Below are 11843 nucleotides of genomic sequence, written 5' to 3' on the forward strand. Positions count from 1 at the left end.
TGGATTAGTAATTTTGGATAATATATTGTTACAGATAGGATATAAAAAGTACGAAAAAAATAATACATTTTATTTTCGAACAACAGTTCGTGGTATCCAACGTTTTAGCGTAACCAAATGTTATAAATTCGCATTACCATTGTTTTTTAGCTACACCTTTCTTATTAAAGTTAGCTGTCACCATTTTAACTTGTGGGATATCTTGCACTAGTCAAGACTGTTATTCCAAAAATGTAATTATGGTTGACGCTCGTACGATTTTAAACCTCTTTGCTTACCTTATGCCCTGACTTTTGCCCACCTATTGAACAGCAACAAGCCATGTACTTGAAAGAAAATTCATTTGTAATAATACTCACGTTAACCACAGATAATATAACTGTAATTTCAATTAATATCTGTGTAATCCAAGGACTCATTAAACTTGCATTAAGAAACTGTAGTTCACTGTAACAGTTCGATTAATATTCGACTGCACTTCCCTCCACCTGTGTAATAGAACTTAGACAAACTTTCAAGACCAAACTGCTTGCCTCAATGGTTTTGACCTATCACTTTATCAAGACAAATTACCAACAATTGTAGCCGGATAATATAATAGTCCATCTTTAAAATATTGTTTAACATGCCGAAGTACGAGTGTTGCCAGATAATTTAATATTGTGTGCAGGCAAAAAAATACCAGAAATTTGTATAAAGTTTTTTTATAAAAGTCTTAGTGTATTAATTAAATTAAAAATTTACTCACAAATTCATGTTACATGAAATAGGATTTCCAAGTTTGTCTAAGTACAATATTTGAACGTTTACTAATGTTAACTTGCAATTATATTTATACTTATCATTTAAAATATTCTCTTAATCAAATGGTATAAAGGCAACAATATTTAAAAAAATTATCATATCAAGTCAAGTCAAAGTCAAATCAAAAACCATTTATTCATATAGGTAACAATATGTATACTTATGAACGTCAAAAAAGAAATATACATTAAATGCTTCTTATTTTACATTTACTGCCAGTTCTCAAATCAAGGACGTAGAATGGAAGAGAAGAACTGGCAATAAACTCTCCGCCACTCTTGATATCCGCCACTCTATATATGATATCGTACCGAACAATTTGCATTGTTAATTGGGAGTCATTAATATAATTGTAAATCATTTCTTGTAAGCAAAAGCAAGTCTTTTAATTAGCGAATGAATAGCAGTATTGCGATCACTCATTTCGGACACGCAAACACCGCATCATTCGTGTCCCCTATTTTTTTTGTCCTCGGAAAATTAAATGGATCACTTAATTACTGTAATGAGTTTTCTTAATCTAGGAAAATGTTCGCGCTGATGAACAGTTACTATACCTTATATTAAATACAGCCTCTTGTGTACTTTTATTGTCCACTAAATGGTGAAAAAATACATGTGTAAACTAACTAATAAAAATGATTAAAAAGAAAATTAAAACAAATTTAAAAAGTTTGGTCCCTGTGTATACCTTTAACGCTAGGAGCATTTCCTCGTTGTATTTCGATACGTATTAGTTGAGCCAGGAAAGCACCAGCTCTGAGGTCACCGCTACTATTTACCAGGCGCCAAATTAAATCCTTAACTAATTATTAATTACTAGCCGTTTCGCGCCCGCTTTGCTGGACGAATTAAAATAAATTTTATGTTTCATTATTTTCTTTTTTTTCATATTTTTATTATTCTTCTTTTTAACTTCCCGCTAAGAAAATTGAAATATTTCGAAAATCGAGTTTTTAACAGATGTTGACGTTTAGAGGTTCTAGGAAGCCTCTTTTGTTTTTATTAGCGGGAAAAATTTTCATAAAAGTAAAACAGCAATAAAAAAATGAAGGAACGTTGGAATTAAAAAAAAAATAGCCATAAACCATCTAGGAACCATCGAATGGTGGTAGTTTCATGTCGATACGATCAGTGGTTTAAGCGTGAAAGAGCCTCAAACGAACACCATTTTCTTTTTATATATATAGATTGAGATATCGAGGCAAAATATGAAATTTATTTCCGCATCAGCGTTCCACAAGCAGCACTTTTGCCACGCACCACAACTATATGGAACTATCATTCAAGAAACTTCACAAACAAGATCTAATAAGAAATGTCATGTGTGAATGTCAATAGCCCACTGTTCCATATAAAAAGTAGACGACTGATTAAGCAACCGTTAACCAGTAGTGACCTCTTAGAACTGCTATTATTCATACAAATTGACATTTAATAGATATATAACGTGTATGTATAATGTATATGCTATTAGGATATTAGTGATAAAGGATTGTTACTAGTATTATATGGGTTTAAATGGTTTCCATTAATTACTGTTAGGCGCAGATTATAAATAACAATAGTGTGAAGCTATTACATTAGCACAACAAAGGATAGAATTAATTTATGTAATGTTATTAGTTCTCAAATTGAAATTCATAAATCCTGGACTATTACATAGTAAATTTATTTAACTGTGTTTTAAATTTATGTTTATGTTGACTTCGCACGGATATATTTTTTAAAATATCACTTGGGATATGTAGGTTAATGTGGGATTCTAAGGATGAATATTTTTGAGTTTATTCGTCACAATAAATCCTTTTTTTAATTAAAAAAAGGGGTTTCAATAGGTCAATGTCAACGCTAAAATCTCACCAATAATAATGTAAATGGCAGTCAGACACTTAAATTATCATATGTATTCAATTAACTAACATAATCACCATAATTTGCTAATGACAAAACCGCGGTTAAGCGCCGCCCGCTATAATCTACGTAGCACAGAACAATTTGCTCCAAATTGCCGGTACATGAAGCGGGTATGTCTTCTAAGTACAAGTATAAATTACAATTTAGGGCAATATTCCGTGTCTCTAATCGCGATACGGAGTTACCTGTGTCTGCTAATATATGTAGGACATTAACGACATTAAGATTACAGGTGCGGTTGACGGGAGTAGCGGAACACGTTTTAAACTTAAATTTGTCATACAACTAAAGAGCGTTCAAGCGTAACGATTTTTTTTCTATTTGTAAAACGTTACGATGCGGGGCGGGGATTGAATTACGCGTTATTGTTAATATTATTTACGACTTTCCAGTACTTTACACCACATAATGGTAACTTTTAGGTATAAAGAGTCACTGGGTGGTCACGAACCCAATCCCAAAGATTACCGAGTCCCTATAAACCAAAGAAGAAGACAGTGTAAAGTGCTTCTACACAATTGAATTGCCGGCTAAAATGTTTATAAAACTATTCCACCAGGGACCAGCATCTGTATGATGAGCTACTATATAATTGTGCCATTTTTTTAATTAATAAAATGCTAATATGATAAAAATCTGTACCTACCGAAACAAACCGTATAACCCAACTTCAACTACAAAAGCTATACGGCTTAATAAATAATAAAATACTTCAAATCTGAGGTCTGAAGAATGAAATGAAGATTTTGTTTCTCTCCATTGAATCAGGATAAGAAAAACCTCTCGCCCTAAAAGTTATCTGCAAACTGTAGGCTCGGATTTCGTAACCGAACCATACTGGAAAACGCTTGTTTACCCTCTTATGACTGTAACCCAATCCTAAGGATATTATCTCAGTAAGCGGAGTATGCAGGGTACTAGAGTAGCCAATACGCGTGCTCAGCATCCTTCAGCAGCTGATAACCTTCCTGCGAGACTGGATGACTACGCAAATACACCCTTTTACGGTTTTTGTCAAGTACTCTTGCTTTTTTGTAGGTTTTTATCGAATTTTACACGTAATGAAGTTTAAGGTGCAAAAATAAGTAGAATTTGTCGTCTAAGATTCAATTATAAAGACTTTAGTATAATGCATTTTCGTAGTATTAAAATATGGTTTAATCTATTTAATTATTTATTACTAGATGACCCGGTGAATTTCGCATCACTTACATATATTTCTGTAAGATCGGCTTGAAATGTATTTATTTATTTTCTTTTTTCGAACACCAACTACCACTTTTTTATTTCTGAAACAGATCTGTTTTGAAAGAAAAAACTGTTTTCAAAACATATTAAAGGGAACGTCCAAACGTTATACCTTGAAATAGACAAATTTAAAAAAATAGACCAACTTTGATCATTTTTTATTTCAAAAAAACAAAGGACATCAAATGTTTTATAACTAGAAACTTATTGTTGGAAAAATAAATGACTTCAGCTTATGTTTTTTATATATTATACGATTCTCACCTTTCCTGAACTTCCACAAATATTTCAAGATCAAAATAAGCAAAATCGGTCCAGCCATTCACGAGTTTTAGCGAGACAAAGTACGAACAATTTATTCTAGATTTGACAGACATACTATTCATATTTAAAAAAGGAAATAGGAGTAGGAGTCTTTTCACTAAAGTGTCAAATTGTCAAATTGGGCTTACGCTGTGCTGAAAACACATCACTACTGCGATTTTTTACTAATTTTAATTATATATTAGCAAATGCAAGCTTTCGCGTTACACATATCAACCATCCAAGATTTGTAAACGTAAAATACGTACCATAAGTATGAACGTCATAGAATCTACAACGCAGTTGAACCAATATCGATAGACGCGCCGGCACCTTCCGCTCTGCTTGTAAAGTGGGTCAGGGGACACCAAATATATCTACAGACAAAACATTACCCCTGAAACTCTACGGATTTAGCAAGCGTGACTTATTCTCGTGGATGAGAAGACTAAATAAAAATCTTAATATCTATATATGATATGTTTATTCTATTTTAATTTTAGATATTTCTTATTAGGTTTATAATTTTTTGGAGTTTACTCCTTAAGAAACGATTTGAGTTATAAGGCCCGGTACGGAAATTTTATGAGGAGTAAAATCAAGTGTAACATGAACAGTTGAGGCGTTATGTGTAACACGAAAATTTGAGGCGTTATGTAGAAAGAGACAAACTATCTGTAGGATTGAACGTGTAAAAGAATGAGATGGAATACATTACACAGACTTTTTTATTTTGAATTCACGTTTTGACAGCCACGTTACAACATTGTCAGTGTTGACAGGTGTAAAAAATAAAAGTAGATTGTCTAGCGTGCCATAGAGTTTTGTCAATAGTAATGGTCAGTGAAATTAAAACTAAAAAGATTGTTCATTCTTATTCTTCTCTTACTATAAAGGTAACTTTGGTCACAGAAAGAAAATCCTATTTGGGCATAGATGATGTAGGTACGTTTTATTACTACTACAAACATTTATATTATAAAAACATATATTCTTACCACCTTTAGTATGAAAATATGGTCGACAGCCACAGAACATTATCGCCATTTTATCGTTCGTAAGGAGTAAACTCCAATCGTGCGTCGTAGCTGACACACACACACTTTTTTTTTAATTCAGGAAATAATGAAAATACTTTCGGAATCGTAACCTGATCGTGGCGATAAGGTTGCTTTTTGACTGGTTAACTATTAAGTATAATTTTAGTGCAATGAAACGTCTGCTTCGCGTTGAATCTACTTTATTACTACATATTAAAATTACAAACATAATATGGTTGAACATATCCGCCCACCAAAGGACCTTTAATGTCCTTTCAAAAAATTACATGCAAACCCTTAATATACTTTAACAATTTGGCACTTAAGCTTCATTAATTGGGAGATAGCAAAGATTAGATACAGATCGTTTTACAATATTATTTCCATTTTTAACACTATAAACTCTAGTTACACCATCTGATCCTGGATGTTTTTCAGTAATTCGTCCAAGGATCCATTTTCCAGGTGGCAAATTTTGTTGTTTTATCAGTACGATATCACCAATTTTAAATTCTTCTATTCTTTTTAACCATTTTGGCCGTTGCTGTAGATTGGTCAAGTATTCACTTTGCCAACGACACCAAAAATCGTTTAATAGCTTTTGTGTATATTGCCAACGGGCTAACTGCGAAATTTTGATATCGTTCAACTTTGGATGCGGTACAACTATTGGGGCTTCACCAATTAGAAAGTGTCCAGGTGTTAGTGGATCAAGAGTATCATCTGCTTGGCTTATATGGCAGAGTGGCCGTGAGTTAAGACAGGCTTCGATTTCACATAATACAGTGGACAACTCTTCGAAGGTAAGGTTGTTATTAAGAATTCGTTTTAAATGATACTTCATTGACTTAACTCCAGCCTCCCAGAGTCCTCCGAAGTTTGGTGAGTATGCAGGAATGAAGTGCCACTGAGTGCCATCATTTGCTAAGCTGTCTATGATTTCTTGGTCAAATTGCAATTTTGCTTCTTCCCATGCTTTACATAACTCTTTGTTTGCTCCTACGAAGTTTTTTCCCTGATCACTCCAAAGATGTGCGCATTTGCCTCTTCTTGATGTAAATCGTCTGTATGCAGCTATGAATGAATTTGACGTCATGTCACCGACTAGTTCTAAGTGAATTGCTTTAGTAGACATACAGACAAAAATCGCAGCGTAGGCTTTGTTTGTTTTGATACCTCTTCCTTTGTTCATCAAAATTTGAAATGGACCAGCGAAATCTACACCTGCATTGATAAATGGTCGAGAAGGTGTAGTACGAACGGAAGGTAAATCACCCATTAATTGAGTTTTTACCTTTGCACTTTCCTTAGCGCAAATTAGACATCGATGGATATGCTTCTTTGTCATGTCTTTTGCACGCAATACCCAATATTTAGAGCGTAAATAACAAAGCATTAGCTGAATACCTCCATGTAATGTTGTTTTATGAGCGTCGGCGATAATAAGTGAGACAAGAGTGTTGTTGTTTCCAATGATTATAGGATGTTTAGTATTTGCTTCTAAACTTGATTTTGCTAATCTTCCGCCCACCCTGAGCACTCCATTATTATCTAAAAATGGATTAAGCGTCTTCAATTTACTGTTCTTTTTAATATTGTTCTTTTTCTTTAACGAATCTATTTCAGTTTCGAATTCTTCATTTTGCACTATTTTGATACATGTTACTAATGCTTCTTCTATATCTTCTGTTGTGATAATTATGTTTTTATTATCCCTTTTAAACTTGATAAACTTTTTACAAAAAGCTATGGTTCTTAATAGTTCATTTAAGGTAGTAAATCTTTCAAATTTTTCAGAAAATCTTTTTTCTTCTTTAATGTTTGTCAATATGAGAGTTTTAATTCTTTCCTTTTTCTTTTCTAGATCTGTTGTAAATATGTTCTCGTCTGTTAAGATGATTTCTCCTTTTTGTAACCAAGTAGGTCCTTTCCACCAAAGGTTGCAGTGTTTCAAATCGGAGATAAACATACCTCTAGATGCAATATCTGCTGGATTTTCTTCTGACTGGACATGATGCCATTGTTCTCTTTTATGATTTGCTAAAATTTCTACTACACGATTGGCCACAAATGGCTTCCATTTCGTGGGTTCACCAGACAACCAAGCTATGACTATAGATGAATCTGTCCATGCGAAAACTCTTTCCATCGGTATTCTCATGGCCTGTGCTACATGGTTCAATAATCGGGATAAAAGCAAAGCTCCAGAAAGTTCTAATTTTGGCAACGAAATTGTCTTGAGGGGAGCCACTCTAGTTCTGGCTGCAATTAATGATGTTCTATATGAACCGTCCGTTTTCTTGACTAGGCAATACACCACGGCGGCGTAAGCTAAAATAGAAGCATCACAATAACCATGAATTTGAATTGTATCCATGTTGGAGCATGAAGTACTTAACCATCGATCGATAGAAATGTTATTCACATTCATAAGATCTCGGCGAATCTTCAACCATTCTTCTTTCAGAAAAATGTTAAGATCCTCATCCCAATCAACCTTCTCAAGCCATAGTTTTTGAATTAATATTTTAGCTTGAACAATACTAGGTGCGATCCAACCTAAAGGGTCGAACAACTTTTGTATATCTGAGAGGATATTCCGCTTCGTGATTATGTTTTCTTCATCGACTTCAGGTAAGTAAACTGATTTTTTATGTAATTCTTTTTCAGGTACTTCTTCAATGTGATTTAATGTTTTATATTCGTTTATTACTTTCAGATATTCGTCTTTTCATTCTGGATTTAATGCTGCTTAATTGCTGTTTCTTTTGTATTTCCTTCAGATGACAATGGTGCTTCAGTTTTAAAGGGTAATCTAACTATATATCTTCCTTCGTTATTCCTAGCATGAGTTTCTTTATAAAATTCTTCACATCTCAATTCTTCTTTAGTTAAATTACGTTTTGTGTCTGTATCTATCTCCCAAATAGTTTTAATTAAATCATTAAAACTTGCATCAGTTGTGATATTCATTGCCATTATGGCTTTATGCTTTGGTTTCATGTTGATGTTTATTCCACCCATCACAATCCATCCCAGGCTGGTTTTCTGTGCGCATATTGTGCCTGATGGACCCTTGATTAATCCTTGTTTAAGAATTGCTGTATACTCTTGCACCCCTAATAGCAAATCCAATGCTCCGGAATCCATAAAATTTGGATCTGCTAGATTCAATTTCTCAAAGTGACGCAGTTCCTGTTGCAAATATTCTGATGAAGGTATGTTAAACTTTAATGGCTGTGACATCACGTAGGCGTGTATTGGTAGCTCAAAGTTAGGTTCCCAGCGTGATAATAAATCAAAATTGACTTCGTGTTTGATGTTTACCTTCATATTATCCATACCTGTGACGACCAAATTTACAGGTTTGCGTTGCAATTTTAGTGCTTGAGTTGCCTTTTGAGTGATAAAGCATGACTGCGACCCCGAATCTATTAGCGCCCTAAGTACAGTTGTGTGCCCATAGTTTCCCTTTATAACCACAATTGCGGTTGCTAATAGATTGATATGTTCTGTAACATTATGTAAAGCTGTCATTGTAGCAAGAGTCTTCTCCTCTTCCTGAGGTAATGTCATCGGTTGCTTGAGTTCTAAAGATGCCGATGCATTTGCTTTAGTTGACTGATGAAGAAGAGAATGATGACGAGCCTTGCATATTCGACATGAAAGAGGTAAATTACATCTAAATGCCGAATGCCCTGGAGCCAAGCAGTTGAAGCAGAGTTTGTTGTGTTGTGCATAGTGACTTCTTTCTGCAGGTGACATTTTTGAGAATGTTTTACAACGACATAAGCTATGATTTTCCTTACACATAATACATGTCTTCTCTATAGACATGTGAAAAACACGTTCTCTTAACGGCTTGAGAGTTGGTTTAAAAGGTGGATTTAACAATTCTAACGTTCTAAATTTTCCTTCTAAAAACTTCTGTAATTCAAACCAGGTAGATAATTTTTCTTGACTTATATCATACGAAAATTGTTCCCATTCTTTGTGAGTATCTGGATCCAACCTTTGAACTACTAAAAATACAATTATAGGGTCCCATGACTCTGTGGGTACCTTAAGATTTTGTAAGCTGTTTAAAACTTCATTTGTTGTATCTAATATTCCTTTTAATTGTAAAGCCGATTGTGACATAATTTTCTTTTGTGAAAATAATCGTTTAAATAATGAATTAATTATCATACGTTTATTCCCATATCTAAGTTTTAAAGTCTCCCAAGCAGATAAGTAATTCGACTCGGTGATTTGGATGTGTTTTAACAAGGATGCTGCTTCACCTGTTATGCTGCATTTCAAATAATGTAGTCGTTGAACATTAGACAGTGCCGTGTTATCATGTACCAGTGCAACAAAAATATCTTTGTAAGAAGGCCATTCTTCATAATTACCCGAAAAAATAGGTAATTCAATGCGCGGGAGTCGAACCTGTGATTGTACGTTGTGTTCGACTGCAGTGGAGCCGTTCCCTTGATTACAGGATTGTTGTCCTCTTTGAATTTCAAGACCTTCTAACATATCCCTGATGTCAGACACCATACATAAATATAAATCCTCGATCAAATAATAATCCTCATTGACAAAATATGGTAAAATTGACTTTTGTTCACGCGGTGTAATTTTTATTAAATCTAAATGTGCACTTTTATAAGTCTTCCAGTAACTTTCTATACACTCCATCCGTGTTTGTAGATAACCTTTCGTAAGTCTAGCCTTTGCACATTTTTTAATATTTATTTGAGTCTTTTTTAATAGTTCATTATTATTCTCAAGTACACTTAATAATTGTTCCACATTTGCCATTATTTGATCACTTTGAAGTCACTTGCACGTTCTATTTCAATATTATTCAAAAGTTATAAGTCTAAAAATTGCACAAAATAGTTGCTAAACGAGTTCCTTATCGCAATGGAATGCGTAGTCTATTGTTCCTTCGATGCAGCTCAGTAGACACAATATCCGGCTCGAAGGACCATATGATCGTGGCGATAAGGTTGCTTTTTGACTGGTTAACTATTAAGTATAATTTTAGTGCAATGAAACGTCTGCTTCGCGTTGAATCTACTTTATTACTACATATTAAAATTACAAACATAATATGGTTGAACATAACCTCTTCGTTTTGAATTTATTTTAAAGGACGCTTAGGTTAGATTTCAAAAGCGAAACTAATGCTTTCCAAACTTACGGACTCAGTTATACTCGTAACGATGATTTTCATACATTTTCCTAGTATTGTCTTTTATTGACATAACCTTTACACATTTAAAGAAAAAACGTTTTACCCGATTTAAAGTTATGAATTATTATAAATTTACAATTATGCATAACTTTAATCCAGTTAAAAAGTTTTTTCTTTATACATTTTCCTTTTTTATGTTCGTGGGAAACTCGGTCAACTCACTAACCTCATATGTGACTCTTTCAACTCGCTCTCTCCGCTGCGCTCGTCTCCGCTTTGATGGGAGCACATAATTATATGAAAATCATCGTTACGTGTATAGCCGAGTCCGTAAGGGGTCCGTTCCGCTCGCAGTGGAAGGCGGTCATAAGCGTTGTGTGACTCTTGTGTGTCAAAAACGTGTTGATTCGCGGTAAGTTTAATTTCTGAGTCTTATCCTAAATGCTGCTAACACTTTTCACTCAAAACAAAAGTTTGCTCCAAAAATACTTTAAAAAATATGAGTAATAGATGTGTTATCAAGCCTCACTCGAATAAACCTGCTAAAGGAGCAATTTACTTTTCTACAAAGCATGTGCAGACTACAGTTTGAAGTGTAACTCTATCCGGCGTGCAATCTTTGTTGCTTGTTCCGCAGATACCATACAAAGTTATCCGGTAAAACTTTCTCTGCACTCCCACCTACATACTGTTTATTGCTCTTCATACGAGCTTCGTTGGCGAGGATTAAGAGGCTTTTAAGAAGCTGCCATATTAACTTATAAAACTATAATTTCGTTAACTCAATGACTCAAGTGGAAACAGACGGTTTTAGGGGTATAGTAAAGATAGTATGTCACCGTAAAATTGTAAATACCGTTAGGTTGTAATCTATCTCGCGAGATTGTGAACTGTCGAAAGATTGTGAAGCTAACCGTACTGCTTACAATTTATCGTAATACAATTACAATTTACAATTTTACGGTGACAGATATAATACACAAATAAATGTTATAAATACAGCATCAAAGTATTATAAATATTAAAGGTTAGCGTAAAAAACCAGTGGTAGCCCCACTGGTAACCTTTTAAGCTTTGAAACTCAGAATTCTGTATCTGTTTCGCGATAATTTGTTTTTTCCAATAGTTAAGTAGTCTTCTCTGTCTGTTGACTTTTTGGGTGTAAGGCATGGCCTTTTCAACAAGATATTTATTTTCATCATACAAGCGAGTGTAAAAAGCGCACATTGACGGAAAGGTGTTGCAAAACCTGTCTTCGAATCTATGACCTCTGGGATAAGAGTCGCACAATGAAGGCAATACTAGGCCAACACTACTTCAAATCATTAAATTATTATATCTAATAA

At 34.0% G+C, this 11843-nt stretch overlaps 1 protein-coding gene across 1 annotated transcript; it reads right to left on the bottom strand.

Moving 5' to 3' along the window:
* Positions 1–5495: 5495 nt before the first annotated feature.
* On the bottom strand, positions 5496–8038 carry LOC125051108. Its single transcript, XM_047651260.1, has 2 exons — positions 6175–8038; positions 5496–5729 (listed from the first exon to the last, which is right to left on the bottom strand). Exons 1-2 carry the CDS (start codon positions 7741–7743, stop codon positions 5721–5723), a joined length of 1578 nt encoding a protein of 525 aa, XP_047507216.1. The 5' UTR covers positions 7744–8038; the 3' UTR covers positions 5496–5720.
* Positions 8039–11843: the final 3805 nt, after the last annotated feature.

The sequence above is a fragment of the Pieris napi genome, chromosome 7 (genome assembly GCF_905475465.1).
Source record: "Pieris napi chromosome 7, ilPieNapi1.2, whole genome shotgun sequence".
In the NCBI taxonomy this organism is placed as follows: domain Eukaryota; kingdom Metazoa; phylum Arthropoda; class Insecta; order Lepidoptera; family Pieridae; genus Pieris; species Pieris napi.